Source organism: Schistocerca cancellata, chromosome 9, assembly GCF_023864275.1.
Source record: "Schistocerca cancellata isolate TAMUIC-IGC-003103 chromosome 9, iqSchCanc2.1, whole genome shotgun sequence".
NCBI classification, from domain to species: Eukaryota; Metazoa; Arthropoda; class Insecta; order Orthoptera; family Acrididae; genus Schistocerca; species Schistocerca cancellata.
In genome coordinates, this window is record NC_064634.1 from 282,434,937 (window position 1) to 282,460,033 (window position 25,097).

Genomic DNA, 25,097 nt, shown 5'->3' on the forward strand with positions numbered 1-25,097 from the left:
TTCAGAAAAAAGACAGCTGTGTTCTTTGGTCCCCCCGTAACCGCATCAGAAATAACAACATATTTGGAAGAAATAGGCAGACATTTGTCACAGCTGTCCTGTTAGGATAATGATGATAACGATTAAAAATTGTGATACCACAGACGATAGTAAACAAAGAAGGCACTGAAGATAAGAAACCATTTTTTCTTTAATTTATTTCTTCTTGTATTATGAAAACACAGACTATGTATAAATGACCTAAGTTTAGAATAGATGCATTGTTAACTTTTTAGGAAGATATCTTACATCAATAAAAGTCTGTATTTTTGGTTAGTGAGAATACGCTGAAAAAAAATTTTTTTCCCCCCTCAAGGGCTCTCTTACAAAAAGGGGGATGGGGGGGGGGGGGGGGTCATCTAATATTCAGTGTTGTTTTATACTCTGGTAAATACGGTATCTATCCAACTGATTTTTTTCTCACTGGCACATTATTTATGATATAAATACCAACACCACCACCTTTATGTTACAATAGACAATTACAGTTTTATAATTACTTAAATTAATGCTACAAATTTCTTCAGTTTTGCACCCTACTTCATTCACAGGATAAATAAGAGGACTACTACCACTTAGAAATGCATCAATTTGTTCAATTTTGTTGGTGATATATTGGCCATTTTCTGATATTATTTTGAGTTTACAGTCATTTACAATGTCATTGTCAAGTACCTCACCTTCACAAATGTGTAACAAAGGTGGTTTTACTCTAAAACAGTTTCTGTAGAACTACTTTCACTTATGGCCAAACTGTTCATATACGAGGGCTATCCACAAAGTACATTATGTTTTGGAATTAAAAATAAATAAAGTATTGGAATTTTTTTATTATATACAGATGAAAGCCACACTTAAATACTACTTTTCTACATAGTTGCCATTTAAATTAAGGCGCTTATCGTAGCGATGGATGAGCTTGGAAATTCCTTCGTCGTAAAATTCGGCCGCCTGCGCCTTCAACCACGTGGTTACCTCTTCTTGAAGCTGTGCGTCGTCATCAAAATGCTGCATAGCCAATCACTTCTTCATTGCTGGGAATAAGTGGAAGTCGCTCGGTGCCAGGTCGGGACTGTACGGCGGATGAGGAAACAACTCCCACTTAAAAGATTCGAGAACTTCACGAGTGGCATTTGCCGTGTGGGCCCGGGCGTTGTCGTGAATCAGCAAGATCTTTGAGCCCAACTTTCCCCTGCGCTTGTTTTGTATTGCTCTTCTGAGGTTGTGCAGGGTTTGGCAATACCTTTGAGAGTTTATTGTAGTGCCTCTTTCCAGGAAATCCACTAAAATCACACCTTTTCTGTCCCAAAAGAGATAACCACGTGGTTGAAGGCGCAGGCGGCCGAATTTTACGACGAAGGAATTTCCAAGCTCGTCCATCGCTACGACAAGTGCCTTAATTTAAATGGCAACTATGTAGAAAAGTAGTATTTAAGTGTGGCTCTCATCTGTATATAATAAAAAAAAAATCGAATACTTTATTTATTTTTTAATTCCAAAACGTAATGTACTTTGTGGATAGCCCTCGTATATGTAGTCAGACTAGGCTTCTCAGTTCGATCCTTTCTTTCATTATTTAATTTAATTTACAAGGTACTTTAAAACCACTGGGAAATAGAAAAAGTTAAAGAGAGAATTTCAATGTTCATTTCTCTTTCGGACATTTTAAGTTAAAACATATCCTTTCAAGCAGTATTACTGATCTATGAGAGTAAAAATGTACAAGTTGCTAGGCTACTAAAGGTGCAATGGAACAGAACAATGAATTGAAAAATATAGTAACTAATCAAACACACACTGAGTTGTTCAAAACACTTTAGAAAACAGAAACATACAATTTTACCAACTCTATTGATTTCATACACATAATTTATTATGTATTATGCACTTCACATCTTAGAATTACACTAGGAGTAAAATATACAAACTAAATAACTAGAGGTAAAATAAACAAAGCACTCAGGAAATGAATTTTGCTAATTTATTGGAAAAACTTTAAGAAAAACTCCGTAAAATTAAATTTTCTGGTCAGTTTCAATTTGTATTTGCACAAATTGTAAACTTTCATTACATGCCCCTAACACTTAATCATCAAGGAAACATTTAACAAATTATTATATTCTCCTTGTGAATATTTGTTTGTTTATTTATTTAGCATCTAGTTATATTCCTCTTAAGAACTGTCTTGTTATCTATCCATAAATGAGAAGACATTTACTTCAGGATCAATTTGCAGGGAGTATATTAGAGATTTGGGTTGTACACTGAGAGGACTGTAAGTGACATTACTTAAGACACTAAAAATAAAAAAGACCCTGAACTATACATATATTATTTAGAGATAACAAGTCTAGTTTTATATAAAAAAATACCCAATTTGCGAAATTATGTATTCATTTCTAGCAAAATTATTATGCGTTCCATAAGTTCCTTTTACAAAGGAACAATACATTGTAAACAACACTAGTTATCTTAAAAGAAAAAGTTGTTAAGGGGCTACAAATGCATTCTCACTCTCACTCTCTCTCTCTCTCTCTCTCTCTCTCTCTCTCTCACACACACACACACACACACACACACACACACACACACACACACACACACACACAGAGACAGAGTTAAATGAAAGATAGACGATCAACTATTAAGGAAAATAACAGCAATAAGCATTTTTTATGCACAAAGGTACTGTAAGAGATACAGTTTATTGAATGACTGTTAGTCACAAGCAAATTCAAAAGGCAGAAAAAATTAATATTTTGGCTTTTTAAAGTCTGGTTCTGGACCCACTGGTCCTGGTATTCTTCTTTTCTGTATAATGTTTTGGATCTTCTGCCATTCACGATCCAATTCTGCTTTCTCATTTTTCTCTTTGTGGTATTTTCGTGTCCGGCGCCCATCTGCCATCTTCACTCCATACTGGAAGGCTGCCTTGGGCAATGCCTCTTTGCTGTATCAGAAACAATAAGAATGTACTATTTTTTTAATACAATACAAACAAAAAGAAAAGGTTATTCCAGAAAATCACTATTCAGTGTACAGGATGGTTACATTCAAACTTTTGCTACATGAGAGGCCTCCATAAAAAACCAAGTGACGATAGGACAATGGAACTTTGTGGAAACATTTTTAAGGATCTACAGAAGATAAATGACAAATAAACCAACGAGAAAAAAAAATTCCACACTACAAGGTGACATTTGTTAACTGTGTACAATGTTTACATTCCTGGTTACAAAAGTCACTGAATATGATGACCATCTGCATCCACGACAGCCTGGAACCACACTAGAGATTGCTATACTGCTGCCCAAAGCATCTCAGGTGGGATGTTGGCTACCGCCCTCGCTATGCTCATCTTTAACCTCCAATATCTATTAGTGTCCTGATGATAAAGCCTGTCCTACAGGTAACCTAACAGCCAGACGTCACATGGGTCCAAATCTGGTGATCTTGGTTGCCATGCAGTTTGGAACAATCAGCCAAATGATTTGGTTTTCTCCAAATGTGTTATATAGTAACAGAGTCGCATCATGAGCACTGTGAGGTGCTGCTCCATCGTGCATCAAAACTGCTCAGTCCGAAGCACCTCTCTCCCATAGAGCAGGGATCACATGTTGGCAAAGCACATCACAATAACGTGCTGTACATGCAGCATGTCCTCGGTCCTTGGGGTCCGAGTTCCTCCAACATCACCATTCCAGTACCGGCATCTAATGGCAAGTCATAACACAAACACTACTAGCAATGCACTTCCTGCAATGCACAGACTGAACATAAGTCCTATAAGATTGGGTACCCATTCAGTAAAAAATTTTCTATCTACACTAGTTCAGGTAGCACAAGTTTCACTGTTGGGTTGGTGCATAAGTTCATAGCATTGTTCCCTAAATTAAACAAACATGACAGATACACATAACAGATACTTTATGTCATGAATAATATATTCTCCTTCACTATTTACAGCAGTCTGCCAACGCTGTAGTAACTTTTCAATTCTGTGACTGTAAAAATCATGTGGTCTTGACACAAAGAACTCGTCGAGCCAAGTTTGGACTGCATTTTCATCTGGAAAGTAGTTTATTGAAGTTGTCTGATAAAGAGAGAGAAAAGGTGAAAATCTGAGGGCGAGAGAGCAGGTTAATAAAGTGGGTGCGGAATGACTTCCCAACCCTAACTCCTGTATATTGTTTTTTTGTCAGTCTAGCAGAACGCAGGATGCGTTATTGTGGAGTAGCGTTACTTCATACATTATTCCTGATCGCTGTTCTTGGACTGTGTCTGCAAGACGTCTCAGTTGTTGACAATAAATGTCAGCTGTGATGGTTACACCTCACGGAAGCAATTTGTAGTACACCACACCATCGCTGTTCCACTAGATGCATAATGTCATCTTCTGTGGATGCATGCAGGTCTTTGTAGGGGGAGTTGCTGCTTTGTTTGGGCTCAACCATTCCTTTCTTCTCTTTATGTTACCATTAAGACAAGATTTCTTGTCATCAGTAAGGATACAAGATAGGAATGATTGGCGTTGTTCATGAGCCAACTGTTGGCAAGTAAGCAGAAATGCACATATGGTTACCCTCTGATGTTTTTTTAATTTTTTATTTTGAGTTAGACCATGTGGTAGCCACAACTGATTTCTGAATCTTCACCACTGATGCAAGTGTCACGCAATCATGGAATGATCGCAGTTCATCACATTTGCCAGTTCTCGAGTACACTGACATGGATCATTGTGGATTAATACATTCAAACTATCTTCATTAAACCCCAAAGGCCTTCTTGAATGTGAAGAGTCACTAAACTCAAAACGATCCTCCTTAAAATAAGAAAACCATTTTACTGCTATGCCCTATCCAATGGCATTATTCACACACGCGGAGCAAATGTTTCTAGCTGCCTCCACTGCTGTCACCCATGTATTGAACTCAAACAAGAGACTGTCAGAAATGTTCCAATTTCTTCACTTGGCACTTCATTTTCTAGAGTCCACAGCTCCAGTCACTATCTCCAAATGACAATATGTAAACTCAAATAGCAACAGTGAAGTAAATTTAAGAATGACAGTTGATAAATAAACCCACAGCTACTGGAATACCAACATGCAAAACAAAAATGCTACAAACTTATGCACCAAGCTAACATAGCCACCCTGTATAATGGTCCTCTATATCAACACTTTGTATTACAGCAATAAAATCTTAGAGATGGGGCATTATGAAGCTTTAGCGCGGATGTATAAATGGAGTAGCCACTGCCCTGCAGAGGAAATCATCTAGACAACTGAAAGTTGTGATTTAAGCAGACCAAAAATGAACTTAGATCATGACAGGAAAACTGAACCCATCACACCTGAGAAACATACTATAAAAATACCACACTTTTCCTCACACAATAACTATTAACAACAACTTAGTGCAATACAGACAGAATTGTAGCATATGGAAAAATAGGATATACAAATAGTTGATGTGATGGTGGAGGGGGGAGGACAAAATAGCTTCATTCTGCAAATAAACTAAAAGAAAGATTGAGAAAAAAATCATGAATTAAATATCACAGAATTCTTGGAATCTACAAAAGCTTTCATGGGAAGCAAAAAAAGGAATTGTTTGAGTTATTCATTTACAAGTTTATGTATTGTAATGGAGTGACAATAATTGTCCAGGAAAATGTCTTTAAGGTAGATATAGGTGAAGACAGGAGAGTGGTGTAGGACAGGTGTCACAGAGTAAATGATGCAATGCAATTTGAAAGATGAAAAATCTACTCACCACACAATGACAGGGCAACACATACAAAAAAAAACATTTTAATTATGCAAGCTTTCGGAGCCAGTGGCTTCTTCTTCTGGCTGAAGGGGAAGGAAGAGGGGTGAAGTGAAAGAAACTGGAAAGGTTTAGGAGAAATCACCCAGAACCCTGGGTCAGGGGACACTTACCAGACGGGATGAGAAGGGAAAAAAACTCTTTATAATCATGGCCTAACACTCAATCGGTGAGGGAAAGATGACTGAGGTGAGCCTTTATCAGGAAATGCTTAGATGGCTACAAGGTATAAATGTTTATGGCCATTCATCATTGCAATTAATTTCTTTCAGTAATTAAGGTTTTTGTGTATTAAAATATTTAAATGTAACACAGTATTCCTTGGGGAATTTTTTTTCTTCTCCAGCAAAAGTTCCCTTCTTCCAGGAAGAAAGAGGAACTGGTTGCAAAGCATGTGGGGGACTAGTCATACAGATTCCAGGACAGAACTGTTACAGAAGTGAGAACAGATGCATTAATTGTCACCATCTTCAAAAGAGCACAAACATCTGATCGAAGTAACATTCATCGAAAAGTTCTACCCAACCACTTTACACCCCAAGTTGAAAAATGCTTATCTGATACACAGTGTGGTTTCAGACCTAATTGATGGATCATTTAGATGATCTTCCAACCTGCACCAATGCAAGAGAAGTGCAGGGAACAAAATCATTCACTGTATATCACCTTTTTACAGACTGTCAGAGCCTACTATGTGAGGTAGTGCAGTGGTTAGTACATAGGACTCGCATTCAGGAGGAAGGCAGTTCAATTTCTCATTTAGGTTTTCTGTGATTTATCTAAAATCATTCAGGAAAACACGTGGTTGGTCCTTATCAAAAGAAGACAGATGACTTCCTATCACTGCTTGTGCTCTGCCTCTAACAACTTCACAGTTGACAGGACATAAACACACAATTCTCCTTCCATACAAGTGAAAGCCTTTAATTCAGTAGAGTGAGACACACTGATGTGGATCCTTGGATTAACTGGCTGCCCACAAAAATATGTTGAGGTTTTTCAGCTGCAGTGCAACAACATGAAAGGGACTTCTCAGTAATTGACAGATGTAAAACAGGAGTGTCTATTCACCCCCACCTTAATCTCAATATATGTTTGTGCAACCATTCATACAGTCAAAGCAGAACTACTATTGTGTATAGAAATAAGCACACAGGACTGGAGCATTACTTAACCAAGAGCCATGACAAGGCTATTTTCAACTAGTGTGATCAAACTCCAACATACAGATAATGACATCATTTTCGCCAACTCATGAGATGAGCTACATGCCTTTCTCTACACCTTTAATGAAGCTTAAAAAAAAGCACCAGACTAGATCTTAACATATAAAGACCCAAAACCTGTAACAACCTATTTTTATCGCCCAAGCAACACCTCCTGCCATCACAATCAGAAGTATGTTTCTGCACAGCGTACAGCATTAGCTTTACCTCAGCAGTCACATAGTCAACATGCGAAAACATGAATGTTAAATTTCAACACTGCCTCAAATGCACCAGCACAGCTACAAATGGATATCTGATAATTGCAACCTCAGCACAGGAACTAAGTTGTAAGAGCACCAGTCTATTGTAATCTTTAGCCTAACTCACAGCTCTGAAATGTGGACCACATATTGCCCGTATCTCGTGGTCGTGCGGTAGCGTTCTCGCTTCCCACGCCCGGGTTCCCGGGTTCGATTCCCGGCAGGGTCAGGAATTTTCTCTGCCTCGTGATGGCTGGGTGTTGTGTGCTGTCCTTAGGTTAGTTAGGTTTAAGTAGTTCTAAGTTCTAGGGGACTTATGACCACAGCAGTTGAGTCCCATAGCGCTCAGAGCCATTTGAATTTTTTTGTGGATCACATACAAGAGGCTTGTAATTCTCTTGGAGCAATATCATTTGCACTATATGAATTGAACATTGAAATACAATGGAAAGATGAACAAAGTAACAGCAGTGTCCTAAATGAAACAAGCGCTACTAGCACCAAGGTGACATAATGAAAACATTAAGTTCAACAATTATGGATAGGATAGATTGCTACCCACTGTGAAAATGAAGCACTGAACTGCAGACGGGCGCAATGAAAAGGCTGTTACATACTGAACTTTTGGCCAAAGCCTTCTTCAGAAAAGAAAGGAAAACATATGCACACATTCCCATAAGAAGGCACACCTCGAGTGCACATGATCACTAACTCTCGCCACTCTGGCCAGAATGCAAGTGTTGCGTTGAACAAAGGCAGGAATCTGGAATGGGACAGGGAAGCGGGAGGGATAGCATGGCACAGGCAGTGACAGAGATGACTGCTGTCTAGCAGGGCATGCTGGGACTAGAAGGAAGCAGGACAAAGCTGCCACGAGAAGTGTTGGGAGGCTGTGGGGGAACAGGAGTGAGCAGCTGAGAAGGAGAGGAGCAGAGAGGGTAAGAGCTTGGTGGGTGTGCTGGCAGACAACAGCCAACTACGATGATGAGGGAACGTGGATTGGTAGGTGGTGACACAAGGATATGGAAACTGTTGGGTGGAGGGTGTGGGGACAGTAGATCATTGTAGGTTAGGACCAGGATGATTTTGGGAGCAGAGAATATGTTGTAAAGACAACTACCATCTGCACAGTTCAGAAATGCTGCTGGTGGAGGGAAGGATCTGGATGGCCCAGGTTGTGAAGCAGCCATTGAAATCAAACATATTATGTTCAGCAGCATGTTGTACCAATGGTGACCCACTTTGGTCTTGGCCAAGGTTTGGTGGTGGCTATTTATAAGTGTGGACAATTGGCTGGTAGTCATATACCAACGTAAAAGCTTTGCAGTGATAGCAGCTTAGCTGGTGTATCAAATGGGCACTTTCACAGGTGACTCAGTCTATGATGAGGTAGGATAAGACCGTGACAGGACTGGAATAGAAAGTGCTGGGTGGGTGGACTGGGCATGTCTTGCACCTGGGTCTTCCAGAGGGATGTGATTCTTGTGGGATGGGCTGGTATTGGGAGTGGCACAGGGATGGACTAGGCTATTGTGGTGGTTGGGTGGACAACAGAACACCACTTAAGAAGGGGTGGGAAGGATCTTAGATACAATATCTCTCATTTCAGGGTGTGATAGTAGATAACCAAAGCCCTGACAAAGGATAAGGTCCAGTTGTTCCTGCCTGCGGTGGTACTGGGTGATGAAAGAGATGCTCCTTTGTAATCAGTTCTTGGGGCTGATGGGAGGATTGGAAGGGTGTGGGAATACTGAAAGGAAATCAGATTGCGGACCAGGAGATGGTGCCTGTCTGTGAAGATCTTTATGAGACCTTCAGTATATTGGTCAAGGAAATTCTTGTCACAGTAGATACACTGCCCCAGGTGGCCAGGCTGTATGGGACAGATTTTTTGGTGTGGGAAGGACAGCACCATCCAAAAGCAGTTACTATTGTGGTTTTAATGTTGATAGAGGTGTTGTCGGAGGTATCAGAGATGAGGAAGTCAACATCCAGGAAGGTGGCACATTGGATTGAAGAGGATCAGGTGAAGTGGATGGGAGAGGTGGTGTTGAGGTTGTGAAAAAATAAGAATACAGTGTCTCGGCTCTGAATCCAGATCATGAAGATATCATCAATGATGTACTGCGACATTGTTTTTATACCTTCTCTTCAAAGGAAAATTAGTTATACGTTAGGATACAGTTAGGAAAGAGTATGAGGAAGGAGGTAGTGAATTTGGAGACTGAAGGATGTTGGGGGAGGTAGTGATCAATAGTGGCACGATCATAGGCATGAGGGATATTGCTGTATGTGGAAGTGGCAACAACAGTGACAAATAGTGATCCAGGAGGTAAAGGAAAGGTTTCTGTCTTTGATGTGGGAGGCTAGATTTTGGGTAATTGGTTGGTGGTGTTGGTCAATGAGGGGTGAAATTCTTTCATTGAGGGCACAATAACCAGATACAATGGGGTGTCCACGATTGTTGGGTTTGTGGATTTTTGGGAGCATGCAGATAGTGGGTATGTGGGGTGTCATAGAGGTAAAAAGGACAACAGATTCAGGTGAGAAGTTTTGGGAAAGACCTAATCCTTTAAGCACAGATTGGAGGTTATGTTGAACTCCTGGGATGGAAGCACTCTGGCAGAGCTTATAGGTGGAGAAGTGAGACAACTGGCAGAAACCTTCAGCCAGGTAGTCACTGTCATTCATAACAGCATTGGTGGAACTTTTGTCTGTATGTAGAATGATTATGTGAGGATCTATTTTGAGGCTGGTAGGGTTGTCCTTTGTTCTGCTGAAAGGTTGGTGTTCTTAGGAAGGGACTTTGGTCGGTTGGTTGGTTGAATTGGGGGAGAGGACCAACCATCGAGGTAATCAGTCCCATCGGATTAGGGAAGGGTGGGAAAGGAAGTCGCCCATGCCATTTCAAATGAACCATCCTGGCATTTGCCTGAAGCAATTTAGGAAAATCATGGAAAACCTAAATCCGAATGGCTAGATGCGAGTTTAAACCATTGTCCATTGTAAAATGACTGTGGGGAGGGTGGTCAGGTGGAAGGGGGGTTAGGATCGTGGTTGGATAGCAGTATAAACTGGGAGAGTCAGGGTTCAATGTTGGGATTATGTTGGCTTTGGTTGGAGGGATTGGTGGCAAAGCAGTGTTTTGAATGAAGGGATCAGGAGGAGGAGAGTAGGTCTTTGACAAATCCAACATTTTTAAAATTGGGTTTACGGCTGAGAGATGAGGCCTTTGGATAGGACTGAAACTTTTGTGGGCTGAGGATTTTGGTGGAAAGGTTAACAACAGTGTTTCAGAATTGTCTTGATCTTGGATTTAAAGGAGTGTTGGTAGGGAGATGTGGCAAGTTGAAAAGATCAGTTAGACTGGGTCTGGGTGCAATGAGATGTTGACAAGTTGGAACACTGGATTGGATAATGGAGCAGGTTTATTAGCTTATGGAAGTCATGTGTCGAATGCTCTTCCAGTTGCCAGAGAGCACGGGATTCAGTTTCATCAGGAAGAGCATTCCAGACCTGCCTCCATAAGTTATCCAATGTGCTGACATTGTACAGCTGCCTTGGGGCACCACTATTTAACCCCTATCCTACCCACAGTGTTCCTCCTCGCCACACCTCACAGCACTCAGCTACTGCATAGTTGACTTTTTCAGCTAGTGTTGTCTCCCAAGTCTCACTATCAACACTCTATTAAATCCAGAGCCTAGACAATCCCAGAACACTGTTGTTAACATTTCCATCAAATTACTCAGCCCCACAAAAGTTTCAGTCCTACCCAAGGGCCCCACTTTCAGCCCTACACCCGAATTTAAAAATGCTGAACGTATCAAAGACTTACTCTCCTTCTCCCAATCCTTGCAATGGAAACACTTCTTTGCCAACAATCCCACCAACGAAGTTCCAATACTGAACCCTGGATCCCTCAGTTCATACCACAATCCAACCATGATTCTCTCTCCCTTCCACCCACCCACCTAACCAACCCATTCCTTTCCTGCAACCTGGGCTCACTATGCTTCTCCATGTCATTTCCTAAGAACATCAAAATTTCAGCAGAAGTAAGGACAGCCTTACACAGCCTCACAACAGATTGTCACCTAATCATCCTACCTACAGCCAAAGGTTCCACCAGGTTTCACCTGGTGAAAGGCCTCTGCCAATTGTCTCGCACCTCCACCTATAAACTCTGCCAAGTGATTCCATCCAATAAGTGCAACATAACTTCCAATACCTGCTCACAGCATTACATCCTTCCCAGAACTTTTTCCCTGAGTTCATTTCCCTCCTCACCCCTACGGCACCCCACACACCCACCTTCTACATGCTTCCCCAAAATCACCAATCCCAACAATCCTGAACACCAGATTGTTATTGTACCCTCACTGAAAGAATTTCAGTTCTCACTGACCAACGCCTCCAACCAATTGCCCAAAACCCAGCCTTCTACATCAAAGATACCAACCCCTTCCTTCACCAACTTTCCATCATTCCTACCTCCTGGATCCCTACTCATCACAGTTCACACCACTTCCCTATACCCCAACATCCCTCATGCCTATGATCTTGCCACTATTGATCACTAACTCTCCCAACATCCTTCACTCTCCAAACCCACTAACTCACATACTTTACAAACTTTATCCTAACATACAACTACTACTCCTTAGCATGGACAGTATACAAACAAATCTGCAGCACTGCAATGGGCACCCAATGGCACACCCTATGTCAACCTGTTCATGAGCCACCTACAGGAAACCTTCCTAGCCTGCCAAAACCCCAAACTCCTCCCTGTTGAGGTTCATTGAAGATATCTTCATGATAAGAACTCAGAGCCGAGACATCTTATACTGTGTGCTAACGCACTCACCAGTCGTTTTCCCCTCTCTGCCTCTCTCCTTTTTTACACCCTGTTCTCCCCCCCCCCCCCCCCCCCAACCTCCTGAAGCTGGTGCTGGCATTCTTGTTCAAGTCCCTGCATGTTCTACTAGGCACTGATCTTCTCTGCCCCTACCAATACCCCACTGTCCCTCCTCATTTCCTGCCCCAGTCCAGATTGCTGATATTGTTCAACTCAACAGTTGCAGTCTGGCCAGAGTGGCTGGAGATAGTGGTCATGTGCGCATGAAGTACACCCGCGCGCGCGCGGGTGTGTGTGTGTGTGTGTGTGTGTGTGTGTGTGTGTGTGTGTGTGTGTGTGTGTGGGGGGGGGGGGGGAGTTCCTTTCTTTCTGAAAGAAGGCTTTGGCCAAAATCTCAGTGTGTAGCAGATTTTCTGTTGCACCTGTCTGAAACAAAGTGTCACCTTTACGGTGAATAACGATCTATCCTTTTCATAACTGTTGATATTCCAACCTGGACTTCCCACTGTTTCAAACATCAACTTCGACAAACTGGTCAAGTGGTCCATATGTAACACATCATCTCCCTAAGCAAATCCTGTACGTTCATCTCGTGGATGGACAATACACTCAGAGACGAGAATGTAAAAGGTGTAAGGATTCTCTGAAATAAAACAGCCATAAATCTTAATTAATATGGTAAACTGGGAGGCTATTGCATTGATCTGACAATCACAGCATTGATTTGGTTGTGAAGGACCATGATACTTCAAACAGGCACTTAGAATACATGAAGTGTATGAGTAATAGGCAAGTAAGAAACATTAGACCACACAGTCACCAGAGAACTCTCAATAAATGAGCTCCTGAGGTCCCAAAATAAGATATCATACTTGTTAGTCAGCAGTAGCCTATGATGATACAACAAAACAGGGGGTCTGAAATAAATGATTAACTTTTGTAGTTGGGGATTCACAGTGGTGTATATTAAGATGTCTTTTACTTAAGGTGAAATCAATGGTAACAGAGCATACTTTTTTTGTTCCAATTTTTTGTGTATGTGGCCTCAGGCTCGTTCAATGTAGATGCAGCCTGTAAGTTAAACACTGAGACTATGGGACACAACATACAAACATGGCACACATATTTTTTAAATTTCTGGCATGAGATGAAGCACACAATTTTCACAGTGCTCCTCTTGTAGATGACCAACCAGCTGCAATTGCAATAGCAGCTTTACTGATTAAATAGATTTTAGTCAAAGGGATGACTGCTGCAAATATTGTGACTGGAATAGTGTGTGCCAGTTTGCTAGTAAGTTACTTTGATTTTGTGTATTGGGGTTATGCATTCACGTTAGGTATTATTAGCACTGTGTGTTTCTAATGGTCAGAAATTTAATTTTTTTTTTTTTTTTTTTTTTTTCAATGGATATGACGGAAGTTCACACATCATTCATTGTCAGCTGCAACGGGGGATGACACGCTCTGCACAATCAAGTTTTTGCCGCTTTCTGGCTTGATCGCAGAACTCGTTCAATGCCATGTCTGTCATCAACATATGAATTTGACCAAAGTCCCTGCTTCTCACACTAGGGACCTTTATATGTGGCATTGTCACAAGTGGTGATCCATACATAGGGACACCTCGCTCAAGACTTCTAGGTTGGCCATGTGAAATATTTTTTGGTTACTTACTATTTTTGTCGTCAGTCTTCCATTGATATCTGTGCACATGACACTGAAATAAGTGACCGCTGTGTTAGACTGGTTTCCATTTACTAGAAAAGCATGTTCTGAATTAAGTATAGGGAGAAGATGACAGAGAGGGCAAGGGGAGGTGGTGGTAGTAGAAATCAAGACTCTCAGTTTGATGAAAGGAAGTTTGTGAGGGCTGGTTCTTGTGTAGGTTTGTGGATGGGGAGGGGGCGGGGGCTGTGCCAGAGGATCGGTTTTCAGACTTTTTCCGGTGGCTGGGTTTTCAGATGCTTTTATGTGGCTGACCGTAGAACTAAATGGGTATTAGTGGGTTTAATTGAAGATTACACTGAACAAGGTATGACTGTAGTTTCAAATGTTTTTTCATCATATAAGGATTTTGGAGAAAGGGGGGTATGATCTTTAGTTGTAAGCACAGTATTCACTTTAAAGATTATAGTAATAGGGCATGTATCAATGCAATAGAAGGATATTGTGGGGCTATTAAATCCACTGTAGGAAGGGGGAGAATGCACTCTTCCACATTGTAGTCTCATTAGATGAGTACTGCTGGTGGATGTGTGTCCTAAATAATTAGCATGTATTTTGTCATTTTCTGAGTGGATTAGGGACAAATGGATAGCCTGAGAGTTGTCAGTCAAATAGCTTATTTGTTGTTACTGTAGTTTGTGTGCGGTGGATTAGGTGTTGGGAGGGGGACATTGGGGAGTTAATCACAATTGTTTTCTAAAGTTAGGTCTTTCTTTGTTTGCAAGGCATTAATGCTGTTAACTTCGTTAGCTGTATTTTGATTTGGGTATTGTATTGGCTAGGCTGGATTTATGTCTTCATGGGGAGGAGGGTGTTATGGATAGTTAGAAAGATGTATGTGTGTTGGCTGTGAGCACTATGGGACTTAACATCTGAGGTCATCAGTCCCTGATCTCATATATATATATATATATATATATATATATATATATATATATATATATATATAAAAACAAAGCTGATGACACTTACCAAACAAAAGCGCTGGCAGGTCGATAGACACACAAACAAACACAAACATACACACAAAATTCTAGCTTTCGCAACCAACGGTTGCCTCGTCAGGAAAGAGGGAAGGAGAAGGAAAGACAAAAGGATATGGGTTTTAAGGGAGAGGGTAAGGAGTCATTCCAATCCCGGGAGCGGAAAGACTTACCTTAGGGGGAAAAAAGGACAGGTATACAGTTGCACACACACACACACACACACACACACACACACACACACACACACACACACACACACACACACACATATCCATCCACACATACACAGACACAAGCAGACATTTGTAAAGGCAAAGGCATTTGCCTTTACAAATGTCTGCTTGTGTCTGTGTATGTGTGGATGGATATGTGTGTGTGTGCAAGTGTATACCTGTCCTTTTTTCCCCCTAAGGTAAGTCTTTCCGCTCCCGGGATTGGAATGACTCCTTACCCTCTCCCTTAAAACCCATATCCTTTTGTCTTTCCTTCTCCTTCCCTCTTTCCTGACGAGGCAACCGTTGGTTGCGAAAGCTAGAATTTTGTGTGTATGTTTGTGTGTCTATCGACCTGCCAGCGCTTTTGTTTGGTAAGTCTCATCATCTTTCTTTTTAAATATATTTTTCCCACGTGTAATGTTTCCCTCTATTTATATATATATATATATATATATATATATATATATATATATATATATATATATATATATATATATATAGTGAGAGAGAGAGAGAGAGAGAGAGAAACATTCCACGTGGGAAAAATATATCTAAAAAGAAAGATGATGAGACTTACCAAACAAAAGCACTGGCAGGTCGATAGACACACAAACAAACACAAACATACACACAAAATTCAAGCTTTCGCAACCAACGGTTGCCTCATCAGGAAAGAGGGAAGGAGAGGGAAAGACGAAAGGATTTGGGTTTTAAGGGAGAGGGTAAGGAGTCATTCCAATCCCGGGAGCGCAAAGACTTACCTTAGAGGGAAAAAAGGACAGGTATACACTCGCACACACACACATATCCATCCGCATATACACAGACACAAGCAGACGTTTGTAAAGGCAAAGAGTTTTGTGTTTGTTTGTGTGTCTATCGACCTGCCAGCACTTTTGTTTGTTAAGTCTCATCATCTTTCTTTTTATATATATATATCTAAAGACAAAGATGATGTGACTTACCAAATGAAAGTGCTGGCAGGTCGACAGACACACAAATGAACACAAACATACACACAAAATTCAAGCTTTCGCAACAAACTGTTGCCTCATCAGGAAAGAGGGAAGGAGAGGGAAAGACGAAAGGATGTGGGTTTTAAGGGAGAGGGTAAGGAGTCATTCCAGTCCCGGGAGCGGAAAGACTTATCTTAGGGGGAAAAAAGGACGGGTACACACTCGCAAACACACATATCCATCCACACATATACAGACACAAGCAGACATATATATATATATATATATATATATATATATATATATATATATATATATATATATATATATATATATATATATCTCTAAAAACAAAGATGATGTGACTTACCAAATGAAAGTGCTGGCAGGTCGACAGACACACAAACGAACACAAACATACACACAAAATTCAAGCTTTCGCAACAAACTGTTGCCTCATCAGGAAAGAGGGAAGGAGAGGGAAAGACGAAAGGATGTGGGTTTTAAGGGAGAGGGTAAGGAGTCATTCCAGTCCCGGGAGCGGAAAGACTTACCTTAGGGGGAAAAAAGGACGGGTACACACTCGCGCACACACACATATCCATCCACACATATACAGACACAAGCAGACTGCTTGTGTCTGTATATGTGTGGATGGATATGTGTGTGTGTGTGTGTGTGTGTGCGTGAGTGTTTTGGGTGGGGGGAAAACTAAATATAAATAAATTTAGACGCCTTGCGTAGCTACAACGTGTAAGTGAAGACAGCCATGCATGAATACCCACCCACCTCCCCAGGGGTCGTAACCCCTGCAACCCATAGAAGATAAAGATGCTTCAGTAGCAGATTAGTGTTTTTTGTCTTTTTTTAAAAAAAACCTCACGGGATAGAACGAACAGATCAGGAAGATAAATATAATAAACTAAAACAGAAATTGGAGGAAACAGACAATCAAAATAAGTAGTAAGTATTTTTAAATTTAAAAAAAATATCTGACAAGATAGAACGAACAGATCAGAAAAGTAAATAAAATAAGATAAAATAGAACTGGAGACAGCCACACTCAAACCAAACTCCGCGCCGTCATGACGTCACACACAACACCCTTACGTCAAGGGTCAAAGCCGACGCGTGGGATCGGACGCTTCTGTCGATCCATAGGTTTCACACTGCTTGTGACCTGGTACTCGACTCCTAGCCTATCCTGTAGCAACTGGCCTACACCTCTCCCACGACTGCTACCTAAGAGCGGGACTCTTTTCTTTCTGCTTGACTTTATTCCCAACCTAGCATTACAATTGTTACTACGAGTCTACTGCACCCTACTTTGCTCAAAAACTGTTTGAGGCTCTTCTGCTTCAAGTAACAAATCAAACCGATTGCTCACTGGCATCTGAAAAGTAATTTATGAAGTTTTCTCCTTCTGACTATGGGTTGTTACCTGTTCCCAGCTATCATTGTCTCTTTCCATTTTCAACCTGTCTAATTCGAAGTACACAATTTCTAGTTCAGCCTGAAGGGCACAAATTAGCTCAGTACATCAGGAAGACTGATGATCATAAGGTATGTCACAGAAATATTGCGGCAGTCAGATACTATCATTCGCCGAAATATCTATCCAGACTTCACTCAGTGAGTATTGGAACTAATTCACCGTTAAGATTTAACAGTACGCCTAAAAATGAGATAATAAATTTCAATTAAATTATGAACGTCTCTCTAAACATCATTTCCAAGTAAGCTAAAACAAATATCACATAAGCCACGACTAAAGAATAAAAGCTAAAGGTTATACTTAGCTCGAAAGAAACACACTAAACATATAGAAGACTGCACACAATGTAACAAAATGTGATACTTCAATCATAGGGAGACGTCATAATTTCTGGATTGTCAAAACAATTTTTAATTCCTGAATCAGTCACATTTATATTTTTATATTACAACAACATAATATAAAAATACAAAATTGACTGCACCAGGAAATAACAACTGCTTAATACTTCATACCTGTTCATATAATCAGAATATTCTTCTTGTGTATCAAAATCCCATCGTCCAATTGGACCCTTTTTATTGCCGAGATCCATTTTAGTATAATCAACTTCATCATCTGAATCATCAATAGCATCCTGCATCTCTTCCAGCCCGGGGTAGCATTCTGCATAGCCCTCTGGCTCAGCTGCCAAACGAGTAAGCAACTGCTGGGCACGACTAGGTTCTTGTCGTCTTGCTTGAGGGGCAGGAGCTGTAGCTGCTTGTGGTGGAGGTGGTTCAGGTTCTCGGTGTTCTTCAACTGTTGGGCGATCATCTAGCACATCATCACCATCTCCTTCGCCGGGCTTCTCAAAGTATGGGCCAGATCGGACTGTCCTTCCATCTTGGCGACGCCCAGTTGGAATATAGTCTCCAATTTCTCCATAGATACTGTCATCCTGCGGCTGTGCTAGTTTCTTTCCAGCAGCTGCGGCGCCTTTCTTCTTTCCTTTCCTTCCATGTCGACCACCAGCACGCAGATATGACAATATTTGAGCCAACTTATTGATGACAATGTCATTTGTGGTAAGTGTGGCAGTTGATTCAAGAGCAGGAACGTCCTGTCGACTACGGATCAAAGTAGTTGGAATATCACTTTCAGCTAATTCGTCTTCCAAGTCTACAACATATGCCATGCGACCAGGTACAAATAGCTCATTGCGTTCCGCTGGTCTCATCTTAAAAACAGCTCTGTATATATTACGACCAAGCCTCGTCTTGAACTGCATCTCTTCTTCCTCGTCTTTGCGTTCTTTTTTTGTTTTTACAAGCTTCTCCATTTCTTCCTCTTGTTCTTGTTCTTTCGCTTGGATCTCAGAACGAACCTTTTGAAGAAGAGCATAATCCAAGCCTTTCACAAGATGGGTATGTTCCATATCACCTCCCAAGAATTTGGATTCCTGAATCATCTGCCTTCGTCGTTCTGCAGCATCCATTCCAGATTTAAGATCAGGAGCAACAGCTCTATACCCACTAGCTGTTGAGAGTGGGTCTTCTGCCTGATAATCTGGATTGGCACCATCACGCCTTTCGCCAGCCCTGTCTCTGTACTTTTTCGCCAGTTCGGCCATTTTATCATCTTCTTGCTTTTTGAGCTTAGCATAAAAGCTTTTCTTTTTACGCCGTCTCTCCGCTCTGTCTTCACCTTCAGCATCTGGAGTTGGTGGTACAGCATCCCTTGATGGAGCAGTAGGCAGTGACGATGGAACAGACGACCTTGGTGTCATGAGAAGTTTCCTAAAATCTTCATTCGTTAGCCTTTGGGATCTATCAGGTGGAATCTGCGCCTCCTCCTCAGTTTTTATCGAGCCGTACTCGTTTTCTGGCATCTTGATTTTTTGCAATTTATCACACGAAACTGACTTTCACTATCAATCCGCGGAACACGAAGGTGTCTTTCAATCTCTAAACGGTAGAAGAAAACACGTTCAAAAAATTAAGTTTCTAAAGGTATGTTAATGAAACATACTTCTTACGAACAAGTACAACCAGAATCATCTGAAGTAAATTACAACAACACAGCAGCGATGCTTAAGTAAGCAAAGATATATCAAGCAATTTCTTCGGTCATATCTATGGTCGAAAAACAATTTAGGATCTTTAATCTCCTTGGAAACCGCGTAAGGATGGTATGACATCGCTGATCTCAAACATTCGGGTTGGTTGTACGGTTAGCAGCCGGTTAAGCTCTATTCTAGGAATAGCGAGAGAAACGCGTTGCGCGAACCCGGAATAACTCCAAACTAGAGAATAAACTCAGGATTACCTAACCGACGATTTCTAACCGTTTAGGGTCAGTTGTACAATCTCCTGTTAAAGCCTGGGATAGCTAACTGAGAAATATGCTATCCATCAAGAAACTTAGACTTTGTACGACATCATTTTATTCGCCGGTTAGTTATTTGCCGAATAGCGTTCACGTTCAATTAAGTTGACAACAACTTAAGAGCACACTGGATATTTTCGCATACATTATTTCATATTTATTTTAATCGGTGCCTGCAGTAATAGCATTTCTATTCTGAACGATAATCGTTCCAGATCGCAAAATTATTCGTTTGATGATACATTGAGACTGGTAGATACTGTAGACGAGTTAAAGAGTATAGTAGAAAACACGAAAACTTCTGCGATCTCGTTCAATGACCACATTAATGCAAAACATTTAAGGTTGCAGGGTACTTGCATTTATAACGGTGTAACGATCTATCGTAAAATTAGTTAAAGGATCAGGGTTGTTCGACCAGATCATTCTAGATTTCCGAATGAAGTATGGGAAAACAGTTTCCATCCGTAAGTAACTTCATACAGATCGACAGAGGACTACAACATATGCACGATATTTTTTCCTGAGAAAGAAACTCGTAAATATTATATCTAGGTAAGGTAGCACAGGTTACAAGTCAGTGGCGCCCCATACGTGGAACGTAATTTCCAAGTTGTGTACAATGAAATATGGCACATAATATAAAAGCAACTGTAGAATACGGTCTGCTTTGTGAAATAGTTGGACTATTCACCCTCTAACAAACTGACAACACAGACATCATTGAAATTGATTTGACTGACAATCCTGAGAGGTATCACTTACTATTTAAACCAAGGAATAAATTTTTAAGATCGCAGAAATAGTGACAGATGCTGACAGCGGTGACGAGATTTTGGTTGAACTGCTCATGAGAATAAGAAAGGCAAAGGAGAAGGTCGTGAGATAACAGAGATACAGAACTTATATCCCGATTTCGCCTAACAATGGAAGCCATACTTGGTCTTTTCAATCTTCTATCTGAGAGACTGGCGCATATGATGGGCCAGTGAGACTATTTCTTTGTTTTGTTAAATACTAGTGTTTTTTGTATTTATACGCATTTGATTTCAGTAGGTCGTGAATGCCATCATGTCATTTATGATTAAAAAGACGATTCGTGTGAAAACAGTCTTGTTTATCTGATGTGTATGAAAATTTCTGCATTAGTGGAAAGGACTGTTTCGTTTTCTCTAGCAGACAGTGCCACAATAGACTTAACCATATCGAGTAACACATCAGTTATGTCTACTATTTGTATTTACAGAATTTTCTGTTTTGGAAACAAAGTCGATCTTTTGTGCTGGAAAATGTTTTGATAAAACGGTAGTGTCCCAATTTCACTCAGCTACATTATGTCAACAGTAGAAAATATTGTTTCACTCTGCTTCGTATTGGGAATGCTCCTTTCTGTAAACACCACAGCAGTGTCAGAAAAACGTTTTGGCCTTTAGTGAAAATATTAGGATCACAGGCTATTAATACTTCAGAGCAACAACATTGTCTCCCACCTACCATTATCCCACCTACCATTATCCGCTGAAGCGTGGGAAATATTTACGATTATTCAGTCTAAGTTTAACACAGTAATATTAAGAGAAAAGTCAGCATTTTTTCTTTTTTAAAAAACGTTAATGATACCTCAGCTATGGAACATAGCTGTTGTGTTTCTAAATTATTAGTGTTATCCATAGAAGCCCACCCATGTTTACCATAAAATAATAGCTATAAGTGTATGTTATATGAGCATAAAGGAATCTTGTTATTGAAGTTGCATAGTTATAGCATGTGGAAGGAGTACCTGGAATGCTATATTTTTAACTGTCCCTGAAAATGAAGTTTTTTCAGGAACATGCTCGAAACAGCAGTATTGCAGAAAAGCATCAAGATTAGTGTACCCAGCCACAATGAGTATTTAAAAAGAATTTTGTATAACAAACTGCGTTCAGGTACTGAAAAGAAAGTTTGTGTGATATTTTTACAGAAAAATTGGGTGAAAACAATGAAAGAAGAGTGTATTATTTTTATTTATGTGTATCGATCTACCTGAGACCCCAGTACTTAGTGTATCTTTTCAATGATAAGCATTTGGAAGTGAAGGTCTATTCAGAATGAGTTTCATTGAACCAAATTCTAGTCACTAAATTTGTTCTTGAAGTTGCGCTGATATCCAATATTGTGTGAATGTAACCAACTGTGATGTGCATTTCTCAGTGTTCTTGCATAAAAAGATTGTTTGGAAATGTGTAAATGTTTTACGAAACAACTGCTGTACATTTAATTGTGCTAGATGTTCCTACCAGTTCAGATGCACGAAAATAACGCATTTTTTCAAAGACGTCAGTGGTTTTCTTTTCTTTACAAATGTGCTAGTCATGTTGTGTATTACGCACGAAATTAATCGCAGTTGTGCGGTCTCAATTTTTTCTACCTCATTTCCGCATAAACAACTGTATGAGTTTTCTCTGTTAACTAACCTCATTCAAGCATCAACTCAAAAATCGCTTATTTTATGAGTCACACAATTCTTTTGCTGTTGCCTACTTTATATTACGATCACCGCTTGTCTGTGATGTCATGAAGGGGTTGTTTGGTCTTGTCTGTATCTGTTGTTGTTCAGATGTGCAGAACTGAATTTCTGTTGTCGATATACATTGCCATCATGGTCATTTGATCTCAGAATTGTCTGTCTCAGAGGTTTGTCTGTAATGCATCCTATAAATTTTGAATGTTTTCTTATCGCTAGTAGTGACCGATACCCTTCATAGGGTTTGGTATACGCGTTTTGTAGACACCATAACAATCTGCATTCGATACCTGCAGTAATCTCTGCTATAGTCTTTCATGAGCAGAATGAATGGGCAGCACATCACAACAGCATGTATTCACACTGTTTGTCTTCTCATGTCTCAGTCTATTCGATTTGTCCAATAGCAAAGTGAAAGTGAAGTTATGAGTCTCCATATGTGATACAAAATTTCACAGTATAGTATTGGAATTGAAGAACTAACAATGAAAAAGGTTATTAGTGACCAAACCAAACTTCACAGTGTATCTTCTTGAACAATTTTAATTGTTAAAGTGGGAGAAGTGAAACAAAATTTCAAAACATCAGCATCTATTAGCTAGGGGATATATATATTTTGTATATATATAAGCATGTCAAACAATAGCTTTTAAGGGAATAAGTAGAGCCTGATTACTTAATGCATTTTTTCATTATGTAACTAAACAACTGTGTTTTTCTCCTACATTAAAGGTGAACTTTTCACTTAAACTGCTATGTAATGGAAATTGCTTCATCGACTTACTTTCTTATTTGTGTCATTGTGCGTGTGAAATCCGTTTTGGTGTTCTGAAACCTAAATAATTTTTCACTTTCAGATATTTGACCCCTCCTGTGTAAGAATGCTCAATGAAAATGTTTTTATGGAACATTTATAATTTGCCATGCTGCCATGTGGTCTGAAGGCGTCTTGTCACCGTTCGTGTGGCTCCCTCTGTCGGAGGTTCGAGTATATCCTCGGGCATGGGTGTGCGTGTCATCCTTATCGTATGTAACTTTAAGTTAGCTTAAGTAGTGTGGAATTTTAGGGACCGATGACCTCAGTAGTTTGGTTCCATAAGACCTTACAACAACTTTCAAAATTTCCAATTTGCTGTAATGTGACAGTCAGGCGACGACCTGTGTGAAAGCCGCCATTTGAAATGGCCTTCATCAAACAGCGTCATCAGGGCCAGTTTAAGGCACAAAAATGGTTCAAATGGCTCTGAGCACTATGGGACTTAACTTCAGACGTCATCAGTTCCCTAGAACTTAGAACTACTTAAACCTAACTAACCTAAGGACATCACACACATCCATGCCCGAGGCATAATTCGAACCCGCGATTGTAGCGGTCGCGCGATTCCAGATTGTAGCGCCTAGAACCGCTAGGCCACTCTGGCTGGCTTTAAGGCACAACTAACACAAGCCACCACTTGGGCACGTAGCTGAGAGGGGCACCAAAGGCGCCACAGCCATTATATTACTGTTGAATACTTATCACAATTAGTAGTGGTGGCTTGTCCCATCAAGGTGAAGTGAGCATGAGGAGAATCTCTGAGTAAGATTTGTATATTTGTGTATCAAAATTGGCTGTGCAAACAGATGAAACTTTACAAGGGTAAAGGGAGGGGGTGGAGGGTCACCAGGTGATAAGTCATTTGTGTGGAAAAATGTTCTCGAACTGCCCCTTAACATCATCCCAAGATCACGTGACGTCAAACTGTCAATTATTGACTGTCTGAGAGCGCATATTGGTGTATTGACAATACTAGAAATATTAACGAACAGTATTATTTTCAAAATATTTTCGATATTGTGACTGCATATTGAACATGTGATATCATGTTCTGGTGGTTTGACAACATTCTCCATTCAATTGTTGACAGAGCTTCATAAACCAGCCACCCAGTGCATAGTTTATGTTTTTAATTCATCTATTGTAGTTTGGGATAAATTAACTGTATTGCAACATTTAATTGCATACTTGCATGTACACTACAATCTGAGAATTTGGTAATGAGAAAATCAACTTCAGAACAATTATCAAAAGACGAATAATAAAGCAGCATCAGCGATAAAACTGCTAAGTGTAAACACTTTACATTGCATGACCTCTACATCACCCCACCCCCTCCCCCATCCCAAGCGCTATCAATGTTAGAGATTGTATCTGACGTGGCGTCCTGGTGACATGACCGCAAATCTTGCTAATCTTGCTGTTGTGAAGCCATTAGTGGTAGCACTCCATGTCTATGAACAAATGCCTTACCCCATCTCTGTTGATGTTAGGCCACACAAAAGTTTTTTCCATCAAGTCTGCTGTAGTGTAGACCCAGGATAAGAGAGGTCGTGTAGAGACGCGATTGCATGTTTTCGAAAACCATCGGTCACAAAGGTTCATGGCTTCGACGTCGAGACGTCACATTGCAGCACCACATTTGTTGGTGACATTTGGATATGATAAAGTTGCAGACTGGATGGTCGTGCCAATAAAACTCGAAGCTCGTCGTTTGATTGTTGCACCCAGGCTAGTGCCCTGTAGTCGACTGCACTTGTAATCACTTCAGTACAAGAGAGAGCTCCTGCTGGTATATTAACTTCTCGTTTGATGTGAACAATATGGAT

At 40.4% G+C, this 25,097-nt stretch overlaps 1 protein-coding gene across 1 annotated transcript; it reads right to left on the minus strand.

Annotated features, from left to right (window-relative positions):
• Window positions 1–382: 382 nt before the first annotated feature.
• On the minus strand, window positions 383–19,651 carry LOC126100148 (protein Red). Its single transcript, XM_049910690.1, has 2 exons — window positions 18,094–19,651; window positions 383–2,989 (listed from the first exon to the last, which is right to left on the minus strand). Exons 1-2 carry the CDS (start codon window positions 19,446–19,448, stop codon window positions 2,791–2,793), a joined length of 1,554 nt encoding a protein of 517 aa, XP_049766647.1. The 5' UTR covers window positions 19,449–19,651; the 3' UTR covers window positions 383–2,790.
• Between the last annotated feature and the right edge of the window lie 5,446 nt (window positions 19,652–25,097).